The sequence below is a fragment of the Thamnophis elegans genome, chromosome 3 (genome assembly GCF_009769535.1).
Source record: "Thamnophis elegans isolate rThaEle1 chromosome 3, rThaEle1.pri, whole genome shotgun sequence".
NCBI classification, from domain to species: domain Eukaryota; kingdom Metazoa; phylum Chordata; class Lepidosauria; order Squamata; family Colubridae; genus Thamnophis; species Thamnophis elegans.
In genome coordinates, this window is record NC_045543.1 from 125,954,396 (window position 1) to 125,974,369 (window position 19,974).

The 19,974-nt window shown below is 38.5% G+C and overlaps 1 protein-coding gene across 5 annotated transcripts in view; it reads right to left on the minus strand.

Annotated features, from left to right (window-relative positions):
- Positions 1-202: 202 nt before the first annotated feature.
- The window catches only part of NNT (nicotinamide nucleotide transhydrogenase), a 75,537-nt gene continuing 55,765 nt past the window's right edge, over positions 203-19,974 (minus strand). For all 5 annotated transcript variants that reach the window (XM_032214613.1, XM_032214618.1, XM_032214614.1 and 2 more), the window contains exons 18-22: positions 17,536-17,695; positions 14,913-14,994; positions 4,796-4,914; positions 3,447-3,562; positions 203-2,203 (exon numbers count right to left, since the gene is read on the minus strand). In XM_032214613.1, the coding sequence (XP_032070504.1) occupies positions 2,054-2,203; positions 3,447-3,562; positions 4,796-4,914; positions 14,913-14,994; positions 17,536-17,695 (627 nt within the window). In that variant the 3' untranslated portion in view covers positions 203-2,053. The remainder of the gene's footprint in view (positions 2,204-3,446; positions 3,563-4,795; positions 4,915-14,912; positions 14,995-17,535; positions 17,696-19,974) is intronic.

The window sequence follows — 19,974 nt, forward strand, 5'->3', positions numbered from 1 at the left end:
TATTGTGCCGTATGATAAATAAATGTGTAGAAATTAACTCTTGATGTCCACTAAAATCTACACCTCTATTTGAGAAAATAATCAGGCAGTCAGAACATTTTGCAGAATAGATATTTTGTTCACTTTATTATTTTATTTAAATAATTCTCTCCTGTTACATAATATAAACACAATTCTAACATTGGCAATTGTCATTTGCATTTTCTTAGAAATGGTTTGCGTATCTTCAAATTAAAATAATATATTAAAACAAGACAAAGGCTACAGCTTTAAGGCAGATTAAACAATTCAACGCTATCTTCACCGTTGCTCCTCTTCTTGGTCACATTTGCATGCAGGCTGTACACAGAAATGTATAGCACCAACGCAAGGAAATTTAAGGTCCCAAAAACAAATCTTGCTAAAACAGAGCTGCCCTGTTGTGGCTCAAGTTTCCTTATACAGCAGAATAATCTACTGGTGTTTCAGTATTACGTTTTTGCTAAACAGCTAAAAAAGGACAGAATTAAAAAAAGAGAAACACTGAACATCATCTAGCTGAGTGCTTTTTTCTGTAAAGTCCTACTAAAAAGTCCTACTAAATGGAATTTCATTAAAAACATTTATTTTCTCTTGATCCATGGATCTGGAAGCTCAAACTGGATTTAGTTAACTGTTCTAAGTTGATATTCCAGATAGAGGAAGCTCAACACACGGAGACAGGAGGTAGCTAAATGGGTATAATTTTCATCTGCTATTAAATTAAGAGGTCATAAGCCCAACGATAAAAATCAGGATTTATAAACAGTCAAGTTGGGCTAAATTTCACTCACTTCATAGTAAGCTGTTTTGCCCAGATGTTAAGGCTTTCTAACACAGTTACAGCTATTTATTTTGCCTCTGTCACTACAGATGCTTGCTACATCATTATGCAAACATGACAAATTCATTTCATTTAATTAAACATCTGAGTTTCACTCAAGTGCACTAAACATCTTCAAGACTGCTCTGGAAGCCACTAAAAACAGTCTATTTACCACTATACTGAAGCTTCAACAGTTGTCATATTTAAAATAAAAGGAAGACCAGTCATCTGAATTTTGTGTGAGAGATTGTGTACCTGGGTGTGTTTCTCAAAGCTGACTGGTTTAACGTATCTGTCCAAATAAATTATGAATTTAACAGGTATTTCCAAGAGTCGGAAATTTCATTTTATACACTCAGAAAATGTTGGACAGTTTCTGTAAATGCATTAAAATGCACTATGAATGTATCAAAATGAATTTCAAAAATGGCCATCATCATCTTCATAACTACCATCACCATCATCATCATTTCTGTTTAGAATAATGTAAATAAAGGCTCATAAAATACTGTAGAAAATAAGGAAGATGGCTTTGACGGAGAAACCATTACTTAAGAAAAGGGATTGATGCAATTTTTTTAAGTCCAGAACAAGAAGATAACATTCAAAAGTGGCTCAGGCAGATGCCTCCCTAATTCACTGAAGTAAAGAAGGACGAGGAGGTACAGCACAATCAGATACACAAGATTCTGTTATTATAGCCAATCTCAATAAAAGTAGTCTTCCTGGGGAGCTGATTTCCAAGTCTGGTCTATGTAGTGGGGTTGACCAATATCCAGTTCAGTTTGATTAGCAAATTGTTCACTGGGAATCATTAACAAATTCTGGAGCCACAGAACTTTTAATGGTTGTTTCCCTTATATCTTATGTCACATAAAAGAGAGAGATTCTCCAAATTCCTGAGTCTCATTGTGTTAAATTGTGGTTGCCAAAGGAAAATTCCTCTAAAATAGACTGCATTCAGCTGTATGTATTCCGGGTTCTGATTGCTCAAGAATGTTCACTTCAATGCTTTTCTTTTCTTTGATTTTCCTGCTCTTTTGTAAAAAAAATCACTGCTTTTCTGGACCTTAATGTTCCTTTTTTAAAAAAGATCTTCATTTCAAGAACACTTGCTAACCTTTATCTTTTAAAGTTGATACATAACACTTTTTAGTTTTTGTTTTTGTTTTGTTTTGTTCATACTGGCCGAAGAGTACATTTTAATATTTAATTTGGGCAGAACTCCCTCATTTTGGCCTGCAGACCATCGCAAGTCTTCTTAGCATCTCCTAGAAGCATGGCAGTGTTGGGCTTGTAAAAGATGGGGTTGTCCACTGCTGCATATCCAACACCCAGAGATCTCTTCATAACAATCACCTGAAACAAGAACTTGTCTGTTATATTTACAGCATCTTTACAGGCACTGTAAAGTTTACACTCATATAATCTACATTAGGAAAGAGATAAATAAATATATCAGGATTGTAGAAGTCTGTTATTTGTTTATTAAATTTGTATGCCGTCCATTTCACTAACTAATCTGACTCTGGGGTGTCTTACAATGCCATAAAAACATAAATATTAAAAATATTAAAATTAACAACAATTAAGCAAAGGCTAAAAAACCAAGAGGACAAAATGTTGCAGGGGTGGGCTTTTATCCTTCTATCACTTCACCAACCATCTCCAGTGTAGTATGCACCAATGGTGTGTTCTGGATTCCGTTGCAACCAGTACGGTTGGAATGGCCCCGGCATCACCCACATGCACACGCGCGCATATATTGTAGCTGGAAACTACGCTTCCGCAAGCCTCTGCTATGCTCCAGCTGCTCGGCGGAGTGTCGTGCAGGCACTGTACATGCCATGCACGTGCACAGATGAGCCAACAGCTTCAAAAGACAGTAAGGAGCTAGGGCAGGTGGGTGGGCCCTCCGGAGCACCGTAATGGAACGGTACCCGTATACCGGGTACCTGTACACCCATACCGGTACTGTACTGCCTGCAACCCACCACTGGTATGTACCCATGAGAGCCCCAGGCCAACTGGCAAAGTCAGGTTTTAAGGCCTTTCCAAAAGGCCAGAAGGGTTTAGAAAATAGGTAGGGGGGAGGGGTGCTAATGGCGCTGCCTCCGGCAGATAATTTTCAAATAATTGTGTTCTTTTCCTTATCATCTTAGGTACTCGTCTACACTTATTAGCATTTTTTACTTAAGCTGTTCAAAGAAAAGAAGAAGAGCTGTGGGATATTAGCAGATTTCTAAATATGTAAATGATTTTAAAGAAATCAATAAGGCATGGGATTTCTGTTAAGTCCTTGGGGCTACTGCACTGCCCAAAGACATTGCCAGCTGCCGGATGCTCCTCAGTGGCTAAGACACAAGCAGCCAGAGAGCGGGAGAATGCAGCCTTTCTATTGGCCCAGCTATCTGACAGCTCCTATATAAAGAGCTGTCAGATGGCAAATGTTGTTGTTGCCATTTCAAGAGTTGACTTGCACTTGCCTTGTTAACTTGTTAGAATAAAAATTGTTTGTTACTGTTCAACCTGCCTTGTCTCAGTACCTGCCTGCCTAGTTCTCCATACAGAACAATTTCTATTACAATATTTTGTCACTCACCTGCTTTGCCTTCCAAACTTCAAGAACAGGCATTCCAGCAATGATAGAATTTGGATCTTCTTGGGCAGCTGAATTAACTGTGTCATTAGCTCCAATGACAAGGACCAGATCCGTTTCTACAATAAAAATACAAGGAAAAAACACATATTAATTAATGACTAGAACTCCAGTTATTATTAGTAACAAATTTTGGGTTAGATCTCTCTTAAACTGAAACCCTCACCCCACTAAGAACTACAAGTGGGCAAGTTTTATTGGCACACCCTAAAACTTGTTGTTTCTTCAAGTTGCAAAACTTTGATATAAAGAATAGCTGTTTTAGTAGTGTGTACTACCTTCAAACTACTATTATTTAGGTTAGTTGTTGGGGTTTAGAGGAGCAAACTTTCTTGATCATTGCTCCCAATGCAATTTTCTGCTAAGGGAGCTAACCTAGTTTCAACACCACTATTTGTCAGAGGTTGGAAAACTAAATTAGGCAGAGTTTAGGTTTGTTTTAAAATGTTCTGATTAATGAATGTTTCTTATTTCTCTTTTATGTTTGTATTGTTATTAGGTTGTAATCCTAATTGACTTTGGCATATTCCACAAAACTAAGCAGTTTAGGTATGGCTTGTATTTGGATGGGAAGTTGTCAGGAAATCTCAACATTATGTTAGATTTAAACACACAAAAATCCAGAAAAAGGCAAAGGCAAATTTGTTTGCAGTGTTCCTAAGAAGACATCATAGATGTATTTATTCATTAAGTCAACAGAATTCAAATTTGACTGTAGCAGGTTTACACTCCTAACATCAGTTCCAAGTAAAACTGCCTCTTGCAATTGACTCATGGTGATTTTCAAGCAGCACTCCAGAAGTTTTGAGATTGGATTCAAGGTCCCTATTAGTATATTATGGTTGGTCACACAGTCATCCTTCCCAAGACCTGGGATAGGCAGATAGCAATAGCACTTAGACTTATATACTGCTCCACAGTGCTTTACAGACCTCTCTATGTGGTTTATAGCATCAGCATATTGCCCCCAACAATCTGGGTCCTCATTTTACCGACCTCGGAAGGATGGAAGGCTTAGTCAACCATGAGCTGGTGAAAATCAAACTGCTGGCAGTCGGCAGAGTTAGCCTGCAATACTGCATTCTAAGCACTACACACCATCACGGTTCTTAAAGATGTTGTTTAATGGTGCTAAAAGTAGCATCTCAGGATGTAAGCTGTTGCAAGTAAAGCGTCTTTTGGAATTATTACACTAGTTAGTGTATACTAACTAGTATAATATTCGACTACTTTTTAGAAAAAAACAAATCATTTAGAGCAAAAATGCAACCAAGTTATCATCTTTCTCTCACCTGGAAAATCTTCATTAATTTCATCCATTTCTAGAACAATGTCATATGGTACACCAGCTTCTGCAAGCAGTACATTCAGTTGTCCAGGCATACGACCTGCCACAGGATGAATGCCAAACCTAAGATGGTGAAAGAATTGGTGTACTCATTTACTGGATATGTAAAAGACATCATACGTGTGTTAACCAGTTTGTTAATCATTAGCACAGCAAATTTTCCCAGTATAAATTCACAGTTTATAGAGATGAGAAAATTATTTATTCAATGTCACATCCAAGTAGAGTTCAATAGTTCAATATAGTTACCAAAGATCTAATTGATCATACTCCCTCTCCCTCCCTCTCTCTCATTTGGCCTTTGAATGGTATACAGAAGGGCATAATCCAAAAACTGTGCAAGATTACAGCAAGTATTAAATCTGATGAAGCTTAAATTCGATTAATAGAAACAAGTCATATTATTCTCAATGAAATTAGTATACCTTTTCCTGTTGTGTAAAGAATTATATTTTAAAGAAAGCTTTTGAAGGAGTTCAGAGAAACATATGCCTAAGGCTTTGGATTTTTGTGTATAGATTGTATCTCTTTTGGTTAGATTATATCTCTTTTGGTTAGCGGAATATAATATCATATTAGAATAAATAAACATTGGCATCGAGAATGAGTCACTTGGGAAAAGGGGATTTGCTTTTTAATGCGAGTATGAAGCTTCCAGGTTGTTTTAAGTATAGGCAGTTCTTGTCTTACAAGTGTTCATTCAGCGACTGTTTGAAATTATAATGAGGCAGAACAAAGGGACTTATGACATGTACCTGAAGTTATGGCAGCTGTTCACGTGGTCACATTAACAAAATTTGAGCATTTGGCAATCAGCCTGGCCTTACAAGGATGCTGCAGCCAGCTTCTCCCACTTATCTTCCCAAATACCCCATCCCTTTGGGTCTCTTGGGCCTACCACCTCACCCAACCGAGTCCCTATAGGCCTTGGGGTTGCTTCCTATTCCACAGGATGTCATTCCCTCCTCCATGCCCCCATCACATCTCGCTTCATTTACCTTTTCTGAAAATCGTCTTTGGGAAAAAGAAGCTGCCGATCTGCCAAGCTTTCCTATATACAGAGGCTGCATGCTGCCCTTCTGGAAGCGGTTGCCATTTTGAAAGTAGCTTTGATTCTCGCAATCTGTGAATTGCAGCTGCTCCCAAAAATGATGCTCACTTCCAGGACGGCACCCTATGGCCTCCGTATAAGAAGACCACATGTTAAATTGGTCATTTCTTGTTCCAGAAGGCGATCTTTGGAAAAGATTAGTGGATCAAGGAAGGAGTTGTGCGATCCAGTGAGTCAGGAAGGAAATCCAAGGTCTGCAGGGACACAGCCAGGTGAGAGGTAGACCCAAGGGTGTGGGCTTCAGTGGGACAGGAAGTGAAGCATGGGGTGCCTCACAGGTTGGGGGTGCGAGGAGAGGTGCTGCAGTATGGCCAGGTCCTTTGCCAGGCCTCCCAAGGCCTACCCCCATCTTCTGAGGCCCCCATGCTCTGCTTAATGACCACAAGGGAGAAAGCAGAGATTATGGTCCTTAAGCAAGTTGATCATATGGATGTCTAACTTAATGACCACCAGAATTTACAACCATAATGGGCAGACTGCATTATAGTCACAGACTGAGCCCTACCTCTGTGAGTATTTTCTGTTTTCTAATTGTTCATGACCTTGTTAAACGAATGCCTTATTTATTATGTTATGTTTCCAATTGTGATCCTTTTTCAGTTGCCTTACGGATCAAAATGTACGGATGCCACAACTATCTTCATAAGCACTTAAGACTTTGAATGGAGTAAAACAGCCACTAAGGATGATGGACATTTTGCTTACCCCAAAAACCCAAAATCCATTTGAAAACTGCACAGAGACCATGAGAGAGAGAAAGGCCAAGGTGGGGGGGGGGAGAGGAAATATCTGCTATCATTCTACCGAAGACCAGATGTAGAATCAGATATACAACAGCGGAACAAATAGGGCAAAATATTAGGGAGCTTAAAGTTTCAGCCAGCCACTAAGTAACTCAAGCCATGTGAAACAATTCTGATTCTTTCCAGAAAACAGTGAAGTGCAAGAGTTTTCAGAATTTCTGCACTGAACTATATTAGAATTCAGGCAACTAATAACATTATATATTTAAACAGTTTTTAATTATGGTGCATATTTGGATTTTATACACTATTAGCGATTCTGAAAGCAACATACTCTTTCTTGAAACCCTGCCAAATATTTTGAAAGAATATACACATCTGCAAATTGAGAGCTATCAAGCTTTCAAAAGTAACTGCATTTTTTTTCCAGGGCACAGGAGTTTTTGTTTACTTGAACTGTTGAAGTTCAGCCAAGAGAAACCCAGTGAGTCCAATAAAGATATTCCTGAACAATAGGTCAATGGCAAGCTTCTAAATCGGGCTTCCACACTAGTCTTGAGAAACAAGGAGATTGTCAGTATCATCTGTAACAGTGTCATCTATAATAGATTATATTTCATTCAGATTTGCCTCTATTATCAAGGACCGGATCAAGTCTTTAAAAGTTTCGGCTTTTAATTGTGCCATCAAGGTGGTGTCAACTCTTAGTAGCCATAAACATAGATCTCCAAATTGATTTGTCCCCAATCCCACTCTTCAGATCTTTCAACATTGCACCAATGACCACTGTAATCAAGTCTATCCACCTTGCCGCTATCATTCTTTTATCTTTCTTAGCATGAAAGATTTCTCAAGAGAGCTAGACTTTTCAACTCTTTACATAATGTGTCCAAAGTAGGATTATTTGAGCTCAATTATTTGTGCCTCAAGTGTTAACAATGAGTGTATTTGTTCAATGATCCATTTGTTTCTTTTCTTAGCTATATTATTATTGTTCTCAGGAGTCTTCCCAAAATCAAAAAGGGTCAATATTGTTTCTTCAAAGTTCTACTTCTACTTATGAAGACTACCGCTACTGCCTTCACAATTCTGTTCTCTGCACTGTAGATTACAAATACGCAACTCTTATATTTCCCTTTAAAGCAAGGGTGGAAAAACTGAAGTTACATCATCATATGTGACCCCTTGAACATCCTTTTTTTTTTTTTTGCCTTTCTAACCACGTATGCCAAACTTTGGCAGCAAGATTTCCCAACAAACTAAGGCCTGAAACAGGTGTTACAACATTTGATCAATCATTTCCAACAAAAGCCCAAATAATTTTAAACAAGCCTTTTAAAATTGTCCTCCTGGAGACTGCCCATCCATTCTTTACAATGCCTTGACTTCGAAGTCATGTTTTCCAGAGAAGCCTTGCATGGATAGTATGTTCTTAGGTTTTTTTTAAATAGACATTGTATTCCTGATAAAGCATAAAAAGAGTGTTTCCAGGAAAGCTGGCAAGAGAGTTCAAACACAGAATGGAAAGAGAAAGTGCATTCTGGGATGATCAGGAGTGTGACAGTATATGATGCAACGAACATATAAAACTCTTCATAAAGCTCAAAAATGTTATGGGGAAAAAAAAACCTAGACATCAAGCAGATGTAGCTTACTAGCATCACTTGTGTCTCCAGAAATTTGGCAAAAGCTACAACAGTTATTTGCACATGGATTATTAATGAAATTATAGCAAACAAGTTCTGGGATAAGTTAGACACATGAGCTTGCATTGTGCCAATAATCACTGCGTATTTTTTCCAGCTTTATGTAATAATGAATCTGGCTGCATGCCAACAGGATAAACTTGTGCACACAAACTGGGCTTTCCTTCTATTCAGTATAGAGGAAAGTCCACTATGCCAGCTAGATGTTATCAAGAACAATAGCCACTTCCAGTGATAAGGAAGCCACAGCAAAACTCATTCTGACCAGCAATATGGTCAGGTTTCGGGGGGGGGGGGGGGGGATAGGCTGTAACTAAGCAGTCACAAGGAGTCAAGTAAGCTTGGTTGAAATAAATATTTCCCAACCTTCCCCAAGCATGGCTGGCCGGGGAATTCTGGGAGTTGAAGTCCACACATCTTCAAGTGGCAAAGGTTTTTAAACAATAGTTAAACTAATGTCCAAAGTAGAGGTTCTGCTTATTTTAAATTATGGTTTAGTGAAACTAGCAAAGATTAATCACAGTTACTAAAACTGCTATTATTTTAAGTAAGTGAATCCTCTGAATTTTATAGTAATGCTAAGGTTGGAAAGGATGATAAATCCACAGACTCAAAATCTTATTCCCTTAATGCTAAACTATGGTTTATCATTACATCCAAAACAGGCCAGTGTTACTTCTCCAATTTCATGGAATTGGGAAATACAAGTTAGCCTATTATTATTATTATACAATTGTATCACAGCGGCCAGTTGTTTCGCCGGATTTGGCATTGGTTACTAGTCGGGCCCCACCCAGGGGCCTAGGACGTCGTAATGTATTTTCGTAATATACGTGCAGATCCAAGCAGTGCGGCTTTTTGCATTTGACTGATGGTGATTTTGACAATTTTTAACTGTTTTAAATGTAATTCCAATGCTTTTGGAATAGCACCTAGTGTGCCAATTACCACTGGAATTACCACTGCTGGTTTGTGCCATAGTCGTTGAATTTCAATTTTTAAGTCCTGGTATTTTGTGATTTTTTTCATGTTCCTTCTCAGCGACCCTGCTATCACCTGGTATTGCGATGTCTATGATTGTGACCTTATTTTTCTCAACCAGTGTGATGTCTGGTGTATTATGCGACAGTATTTTGTCTGTTTGTATGCGAAAATCCCACAAAATCTTGACCATCTGATTTTCGGTGACTTTTTCAGGCTGATGTTCCCACCAGTTTGTTGCTGTTTTAATATTATAATTTTTGCACAAATTCCAATGGATCATTTGTGCTACTGAATTGTGCCGCAACTTATAATCAGTCTGCGCGATTTTCTTACAGCAGCTGAGTATGTGATCAACAGTTTCAGCAGCTTCTTTGCAAAGTCTGCATTTGGCATCATCAGAGGATTTTTCGATTTTGGCCTTAATGGCATTTGTGCGGATAGCTTGTTCTTGCGCAGCCAGGATTAGTGACTCTGTTTCTTTCTTTAATGTACCTGTTGTTGTTGTTATTATTATTATTATTATTATTATTAGCAGCAGCAGCAGCAGCAGCAACTATAAGTTAGCCACAAATAACTTTCTTAGACCGATAGAAAACTACAGAAAAAGCACCGTCAGTATAAGAGCATTGAAGCTTGCCAGTAATTTTGTGCTGAGACAACATTTGTAGTACACACGCTGACCTCCTGATGTACTGATATTGAAAAGATACTGAGCAAGCAGTATGAATTAAAAAAGGCTTGCAGTTCATATACAATGTCACAATGTATTGAATCTAAAAAAATATAGTGAAAGAAGCGAACAACATAATTACATGATCGGCATTTTAAAATAATTCCAAAGTGCTATTGTGTAAGAGCGTATGTCTGCATGGTTTTTTTTCCTATTTTCAAATTAAAATATATAGATCATTACTATCAGATTTTAGAACATCTCAATTTAAATAGCCGTCAGAGCATAGACAAAAAGGAAATTACGCAGCCATATATTGAAATTTAGCAAACTTGAGTATGTCCTATGCTCAAGGGGGATTACAATATAATTCTGAAAAAAACAAGCATACAGTTGTGGTCATAGCCTCCAGGTCACTCTTGGCTGATAAAGAAGAGAGGAGGGACAGAGCATTACCCCAATAAATGTAGTTTTACAAGTCCTTGAATGAACATATAGCAATAGAAATTTACAGTGCCTTGCTTGCAGATGTTTGTGAAAGCATTAAAACGTAAGTCCTGCAATGAATTATAAAACACAAAAGTATATGTAAGGATGCAAAAATCCTTTCTCAACCTATGAGAAAGACAGAAATGGTATTAGGCTTTACTTTAGCTCTCAAACACAATAAAAACATTATTTACAGTTGCCTGTGTTTATCTTTTATTAAGTGGAGATATATTTATAGTTAATAACTCAGGGGGAAAATTCATTTTCTGTATTACTGGTTTATGTATTCTCAAACTGTTACATGAAATCTAACATTTTAGATTTTATTTAATATGGTGTATTACTGAAATAGCTCAAAATAACATTTTATAAAGAACCTCCTATTGTTTTTAACAAATCAAAAGAGCATTAGTGCAGTTGAAGTAACGGCAGGGAAACCTGATTTCATGACCAATTTCTATACACTTATTAGGGTGGTAGGGGGAAGGAGGAAGCAAAAACATTCTTTTACCAGGAATCAACACCTAGATAATCAGAGATTAACATGAAGAATAAAGCTAGACCAACAATAGAGTAGAGTAGAGTAGAGTAGGGTAGGGTAGGGTAGGGTAGGGTAGGGTAGGGTAGGGTAGGGTAGAATAGAATAGAAGAGTTGGAAGGGACCTTGGAGGTCTTCTAGTCCAACCCCCTGCTCAGGCAGGAAACCCTTCACCACTTCAGACAAATGTAAACACTTCAGACAAAAGTAGTAAGTTCCAATCAAGGTTTTAACTCAGACAATGTTCATTACATTACATTAACAATGAACAACAGCCTAATCAAGAAACCACCAAGAACATTCCCACAACACTGACAAAGGCTAAGCCACTAAAGGTAGTCCTTGATTTACAACCACAATGGAACCCAGAATTTCTGTTGCAAGCTGTGGCTAGAGATAGTTGTTATGTGAGTTTTGCCTCATTTTACAGCCTGTCTTGCCAGTTGTTAAGTGAATCACTGCAGTTGTTAAACAGCAGTTGTAAAGGGATTCTGGCTTTTCCATTGACTTTGCTTGTCAGAATGCTACATCATTCCGAGACATTGCAATCATCGTAAATATGAACCAGTTGCTAGATTTTAATCACATGTCCATGGGGATGCTGCAATAGTCATAAAGGTGAAAATGGTTATAAATCACTTTTTCAGTGCCATTGTAACATCAAATGGCCACTAAATGGCTGTAAACTAAAGGCTGCCTGTATATAAACCGAGCAAACCCCTCTCCCTCCTAGCACTGATGTTACTTAATCGTGTAATGAAACAAAGAAAACAAGCTCAGAGGACCCACTATCCATCCAAGTTTATGCTCCACTTATGGTCTCCTTGATTTGAAAGCCCAGACTGAAATGATTCATCCAGCAGATTGTTAGCTTTTGGACTTTATAAGCAACTAGTTGATAACCCAACGTTGCCCAGGTATTTATTTATAGGGGGACCAAACATAATTTCCTACATTCACCTGAAAGTTACTCAGCTGAGACTTCAAGGAAAAATCATATTTTTAGCATCTGCTTACAAAGCACCTATTATTTGAAGTAAGACAGTAGGAACTGAGAGGAAGTGAGAGAAATAGAAGGAAAAATGTGTGTGTGTGTGTGTGTGTGTGTGCATGAGAGAGAGAGAGAGAGAGAGAGAGAGAGAGAGAGAGAGAGAGAGAGAGAAATAGAAGGAAAAGCGTGTGTGTGTGAGTGAGTGAGTGAGATTTTTGACTGAGTTTATTAACACATCAAAGATTGAATCTGCTATGAAGGAGAACTTTGTGGTAAATGGTGAGGTTAGGAAATATTTTAATAAATTCAGACAGACTATACCTCTACCGTGGCGTCCTTCTGAATCAGAAAAATCTGGCACAAGTACTAATACAACACAACTGTAACCCATTCAGAACATGTTATGGCTGTGGAGAAGATTTGCCAAAAAAGCAGTGCCTTGCCATCAGGCGACCTCCTCAGATGGTGTGAAAGAAACCTCTTTCTTACCAGCACACAGATATTATGTTCGGATGACAACTGTGTGTCCAGGATGACATTTTATCTGTCACAAATATGTAAATATGTCATTACATCTGGATGCAAAGTGGGCCAGAGACCTGGGGCTCCATGGGCCTACAGGAAGGAGAGGGTGAACAGCTGCACTCAATAAACACCATGATGAAAGACCCAACTTACCACAAACAGAAAATACAGATTTCTTTCATTAAAGCCCTCTAGGTAATGGCTGTGGCAAACGCTTGCCAAAACGGGCTTTAAGATCTAATGCAGTTACATCAAAAAGTTCCAGTCTCTCCTGCACACAAAGCGCTGATATACAAAAGCTGAGGCTTTTATGCTTTCTGTCACTGAGTAAAAATAAAATCAAAGAGAAAAACTAGCCCACACAGGAGCCAAGAAGAAAAAAAAGTTAAAAAAAAAGAAAAGATTAAGGGAGGGACAAGGAAAAGGGCAGTCAAACTCTGTTTAGCTGGTGGGTTAATTCCTGCTATAAGAAGCAAAGTGATGGTTTCTTAGATCCAACCACAAGTATATTCACACTAGAATTTAACTGATAGAATTATCCTCGAGTAGGTCACACAATAGCAGCATTCATATTTTCAGTAGCAGAAAACTCAATTCGCGTGTTGAAAGACCTAAGACCAGTTCAAAGACTCAGCGTGTTAAATAGGAAATATGAACAGATCTGGCATTTCAAGCCAGTAGGCCTGTTCACATGAAAGGAAGAAATATGTCCTTAGATGCTCCCATTCGAATGGGGTACATAACAAACTTTCCCCCAACCTGGTGTTCTCCAGATGTGCTGAGTGGGAGGTAAGAAGAACCACGTTGGAGAAAAGTAGTTCAAAAGATCCAATATTGGCTTTAAAGTGGGTAAAGGGAAGGTGGAGTACAACAGGCAAAGAAACTCTGTTCTGAATGAAGTGTAAAACTGATCACAAAACAACCGTTTGCAGTTAATTAGAGCCTATTGCTGCTTCTCCTTTTCAGGCAAGGATAGGCAAGGTGTGGCAGCAGAACATACTGAACAAGACACCCAGCAGATCATTTCATACTTCAACTGCATCTCCCATTGGTATTATCTTACTAGCAGATAACCCCGGAGTTGCCCGGGTATTTATTTATAGGGGGGAAATGTCCGGAACACAAGTAATTTCTAATGTTGAATTTTCTCCCTTACCAGAGGGAGCTCCCTTGTGGAGTATTCAGTTACCATGGCAACTCCACTGCGCTGCATAGTAGAAGCCATTTTAGGGCAGTACAGTAGAAACTATTTTAATGCACAACAGGCTGTATCTTAACAGAATACAAACCCCGAGTGGTTTTAGGAGTGTCTTACCCCCACAATATTTTTTACAGAGAGTAAGTCATCTGTGTACCAAGTTTGGTTGAAATTGTTTGAGGTGTTTCAGAGTTATGCTGAAACACACACACACACACAGCCATTTTTAATATATAGAGTAATTTACTGAGCATTATCTGTGCATTATAAAAAAAATCTGCTTCTTGCTCCATGCCTTTTCAAATCTTAACACAAGGAAATCAAAGAGAATGGAAGGGGATAATGTAAAAATGGTATGTTCTTAATTCAGTTTTGTATTCTTAGAACAGAGTGTGAAGGAGTCTACAGATAGTCGTTGACTTACAATCATTTGTTTAATGACCATTAAAAGATGTTACAATGGCACTGAAAAAAGTTACCCATGACTGTTTTTTATATCTATGAGTGTTACAGCATTCTTGGCTGTGTGATCAAAATTCAGATGGTTGGAAATTGGTTCATATTTATGATGGTTGCAGTGTCCTGGAGTCATGTGATCATCTTTTGTGACCTTCTGACAAGCTAAGTCAATGAGGAAGCCCGATCCATTTAACAACTGTGTTACTAATTTAACAACTGCAGCAATTCACTTAACAAGAAAGATCATAAAATGGGGCAAAACTCACTTAACAACTGTGTCACTTGGAAACAGATTTTTTTTCTGGCTTAAATGCCGAGGACTATCTGTATTAGAATTTTTGGTCACATTGGTTACCTTGGACAATTTATGGTAAAAGATGAGGTTAATAAACAAAATACATGAATTAATTAAAGAAAGTGGCTTTTACCAGCTTTTAGGAAACTTTTTTTCTGATTTTTTACTGGAAGTAAGCAAGCCACCTTGAAAGATATCAGCATTTAAAAGATGCCAGCATTAGAACAGCTCTCAAATAGATTATATACATTTTACATTTATCAGGAATCAAAAATAAGAAAGAGAGACATTCTGCCAAAACAGTGAACTCTTAAAACACACAAGTGCATTATAAAAACCATCCTCCACTGACCTGACTTTCTTGCCTCCTTCCCTCAGCATCTTCACTAAATCAGCGATTGGATACTGAGCCTTTGCTGCACACAGGCCATATCCTGCAGAAATGAGGAAAAGGTCCAAGATAAATGATGTATTTGAATAAAGCTCTGGTTCTTCAGATTTTCAATCCTTTATGTTCTGACTATAAAGATTCAATATGCAAGAAATGATTAGTGCATATTCTTAGTTAAGCACCTCCAGGTGAGTACCCTTATACAATGGTTCGGAATACTTCCAGCTCCGCGTAGCAGCAGTGGCAGCAATTAGGGGGAAGGGAGTGGTTATGCACACACACACACACAGCTTACACAAATGGAGCTTCACATGCTCATCTGCCATTTGCATGGTCCGGTGGGCCACAGCCTGGTACCAGACCATGGATGGGAGATTGGGAACCTCTGTCCTAATGTGGTTTTGTTTTCTATGCAATTTCCTGCAATTTGACAGATCGAATCTCATCAGGCTCAAGGTTGACTCAGCCTGCCATCCTTCCGAGGTGGGTAAAATGAGGACCCAGATTGTTGGGGGCAATATGCTGACTCTGTAAACCGTTTAGAGGTGGCTGTAAAAGCACTGTGAAGCAGTATATAAGTCTAAGTGCTATTGCTATTGCAATACAGCATGGTCCAGATCTAGTATTGTCTTGTGAAACCCAGGAAATATGTTTGCTCTATACGTGCCTGCTGAAATTATATCTCCCTAAGAACCCACATCATTCCCATCCTGATAGCTTTCAAGAATCTATTAAAATCATGGTGATTCTCCCAGGTTTGGGGGCAAAGTGAAGGTTGAACCCTGCTTGATAGATTGGGGGGGGGGTGTATATATTGCTTTAGGAGATTTCATGATCTCTTTTTCTCTTTCATCAATTCGTATTTCTCAGAGTCAGTGGGAGTCAAGTGGCCTAAAATTTCTAAATGAAATAAATCTCATGGTCAATTTTCCCATGGCATAATGGTTTAAATCTACTCTCACTCATAAGAGATCAGTGGATGATTTTGGGGGCCACAATCCATCAATCAATACCCCATTAAGTTATTTTCGGCAAATAATTTTTACTTTTATATTGTTTACTCTTAGGATATAACCTGGCTATAACTTGAAGTATTATATTCAGTCAACTTACCACAAAGTACTTTTTTAGGAAATAGTTCTATGAACACACAATTGTTGCTACATAGAATGCAATTATCAGAAGCAATGCCAAAACTAAGGTAGGAGAAAATCAAGATAAGGACTTTGGGTTATATAATTCCAAACATATAATTTATATTGCACACTAGGAGTCAAGCAGCATACAGGTTTAAGTTATTATTATGGTTCGTTATTATTGTGGTTTGTTGCAGTGTCAGCTAGATATTTGAATTGTATTTGGTATTTTTACTCACCCTCTGAGTCTTTCCTGAGAATGTGGGATAGGCTGTTATTCTTTAGAATAGAATATCAGAGTTGGAAGGGACCTTGGAGGTCTTCTAGTCCAACCCCCTGCTTAAGCAGGAAACCCTACACCACTTCAGACAAATGATTATCCAATCTCTTTTTAAAAACCTCCAGGGTTGGAGCATTCCCAACCTCTGGAGGCAAATTATTCCACTGATTAATTAATCCTAAATTGCATCTCTCCTTGATTAGTTTCCACCCATTGCTTCTTGTCATATCCTCAAGTGCTTTGGAGAAATCATTTACAATCATCATTCTTTGACGATCATTGTAGGATAAGTTGTTCTAGGTAAAGCTGCTCTCTACATTGTTGACAAATGCATGGATCTCAATTAGTCTTTTTTGAATCAGGCAGTAGAACTGGGCATCCATTTCATTTACAATCTGGGCTACATCATTAACAAAGCCACACAAAGATGTGGCTGCATAGGTGAACCATTCCCTTTTTCATTCCTTAGACTAACTCATTTAAACTTTGCTGTGCTGTGATTCTCTAATATTGTGTTTTATTTATTAGATTAGCATGCTATAGAAGTTTCAGGTGGTATATCTGAACCCTACCATCCACATTTTCATCACAATAGCACTGGAAATAAGTTTGGGTTAGAGACAAGGTATGGTGAACTTCCACTGCTGAGTGCAGAGTTCAACCTGAGTTCTACAGCATGCCAGAGGAGCAGGTAGAATTCAACAGTGTTGCTCAACACATAAGCCAAGGCAAAGCAATGATGAATAACCCAGTCCTCAAACATCACACACTGATGTAGTTCTCCTTTTGAGATCTGTACATTCTACATTAAAATTGGAAAGAAGGAGTCTTTTGGACTATCTTCATATACTCTTTAAAAAGAAGAAATTTGGGTTTAAGCAACTTGGGTTTAAGGGATTTTTTTCCCTATCTCTTGGACTAATTGCCTCTTGTGTAATCCCTATGATCTTATTTTTACATGCTCTTGTATGAGATGTATGCTCCTGATAACTCTGAAGGGAAAGCAGCAACTGCTTAAAACTCACACGAATGTAGCCTATTTTTAACAAACTGAGGGCATAAAATTAATTTAATGAAAAATCCTCTTGCTGGCTTTCAAACAATTTGTACACTTGGAAATTCTGAGTTTACATTCAACAGTTACAGAATACAGGCAGCCCAATTTCACCTGGAGTGATTATGATGTTATTGGCTTCCTTTATCATATCAACTGCACCGTCCATATTCACTTCTGTATGAGTGCCAGTAATTTCCATTGGCTTCCCACCAGCTGTTGAAGTAGTACCATATCCTCCAAGAATCACATTAGCAAGAGAGCGATTCATAGCCTAAGGGAGCAAAAAGAAAGGGGGGGAAAAGCATAACTGGGTGTTTTGAATAAATTGACATTTAAAACCAAGCACAATGGACACAATTCCACAAAGCAATTATTTCAGCAAAGTGTTTTTTTTTTTTTTTTTTGGTATTGTCCTTCCCTTCATCCCACTCCAAGTTTTGATTTCCCATAATATTCCAACCTCAAGTTGATGCAATTATGCAAATACCAAACACAATTCTACCTAAAGGCATTGGAAGATATCAAAGGTCTTTCTTTGGAGAAATGTGAAAAAAGAAAAGAAGGCAGAACAGAGTAGAACAGATGAAAAAATTAAGAGGATTACTGAAAAAAGCATTAAGGTCAATGCAGTTACTGTTTTCATGATATAAAAATAATAAAATACAACTTTAAAAATATTTGTTTAAAAAGGAGGAGCAGTACCATCATCAGGTAGAGATTAAATCTCCACAATTTTAGTAGGTATTTTGTTTCTAGGAACTCATTTATGTAGATTTATCGACATCTAGTGGCCATCGATTGAAAGAAAACGAAGAAAACGAAGTTAAAAGGTGAAACGTTTTAGCAACTTGTCTACCTACAAGAAATGGCCTGTGTGTGTAATTCAGAGATACCATGTTTCCAACAGTGTTGGAAACAATGTGTGTCTTATCAAATATGTAATCAGAAAATGTTAGCAGGAACATAGAAAAGTGATTCTTTGGATACTCGCATGAAGGCATCAGTATTAGACAGTTAAGAAAACAAAAGTACAGCAGCTGAGGAATAGCAATATTATAGTAACATTTGCCAAATTTCTGGTGTTATGGTTATTTAATCAAGCTGCTGCCAAGTTTAATTTTATACTCAGGAAACGGAATTTTATTAGGAAGTGACATGGAGATAAAATAAAGGTAAAGGTTCCCTTCGCACATACGTGCTAGACTCTAGGGGGCAGTGCTCAGCTCCGTTTCAAAGCCGAAGAGCCAGCGCTGTCAGAAGACGTCTCTGTGGTCATGTGACCGGCATGACTAAACGCCGAAGGTGCACAGAAAGCTGTTACCTTCCCATCAAAGTCCCTAATTTTCTACTTTGATTTTTACATGCTTTTGAACTGCTAGATTGGCAGAAGTGGGACAAGTAACGGGAGCTCACTCCGTTATGTGGCACTAGGATTCGAACCGCCAAACTGCCGTCATGGACATATATGCTATCTAATAACATTTCAATCAGATGTTTTCTAAGCAAATATAGAAATACTAGAGTGCTATGGTATTGCTTGGAGCCGCGTGATCTGATCCACTGCACAAATAGTTTACATGAGGTAAAGTCAAACTAGTCAGGGGTACTAAACTGTTGGCCATCTGCCAAACAGCCCAACAGTTCAGTCATTTTCTGTGGGGGAAAAAATCTTTTAATGATCCCGTAATTCCTTGCATCTGGGTGGAGTCAGGGCAACCGAATGGAACTGAGTGTTTACTGGCCGGATGCCCTTCCTATCGCCAATGCAGAATTCGCAGCTGATATTTGTGCCCAGAGAGAGAAATATCTGCCGCTACCGAGGATCGAACAGCCTCCTGATTGTGAGGCGAGAGCTCCACCTTTAGGCCACTGCACCACTACAAGTAGTTTTCTGGAAATGCCATCAAGAATAGACCTAATACAGCTTCTTTCTGGTTGCTACTTCTGCTTTTATACTCATTCATATTCACTCAAGATCTTGCACCATCGTCGCTTAAGCTCCTGCTCTTGTGCTTTATCGCTTGCAATCATTTCTTAAACTACTGTGTGCTTTTGGTGTCAATACGGGGCCAGGGAGAACTTCTATCTCAAGCACTTAGGAGACTTCGGTGTTCCATATATTTAGTCTGGATGCCCCTTTCTTCTGATGGAATGTCCACAATATGCCTGAAATATCTTCTTCTCATCTGCAGAAACATGGCCCAAACAAAGAAAGAAAACACATACAAACCCTGCCATGCAAAAAATGAAAAGCAGCAAAATAACAAGAAACAAGGTATCCTAAATCTCACTTATAATACTAAAAACACAGCCAATCACACTATTAAAGCAAACTATTTTTCCCATACTAGACAATTGCATATAACTTCTGGCTAGCTTCTCATCCCAGTCCTATTAATCCATCCTACCAGTGGTGGGTTCCAGGCGGTATAGCCTGGTATGGGCATACCGGTGGTAGCTGGGAGCAGCAGCCACACCGTACCTGTGCGTGCGTGTAATGTCTGTGCGACCTCTGCCAAGCAGCTGAGTGTCACTGGGTGGTGGCGTGCA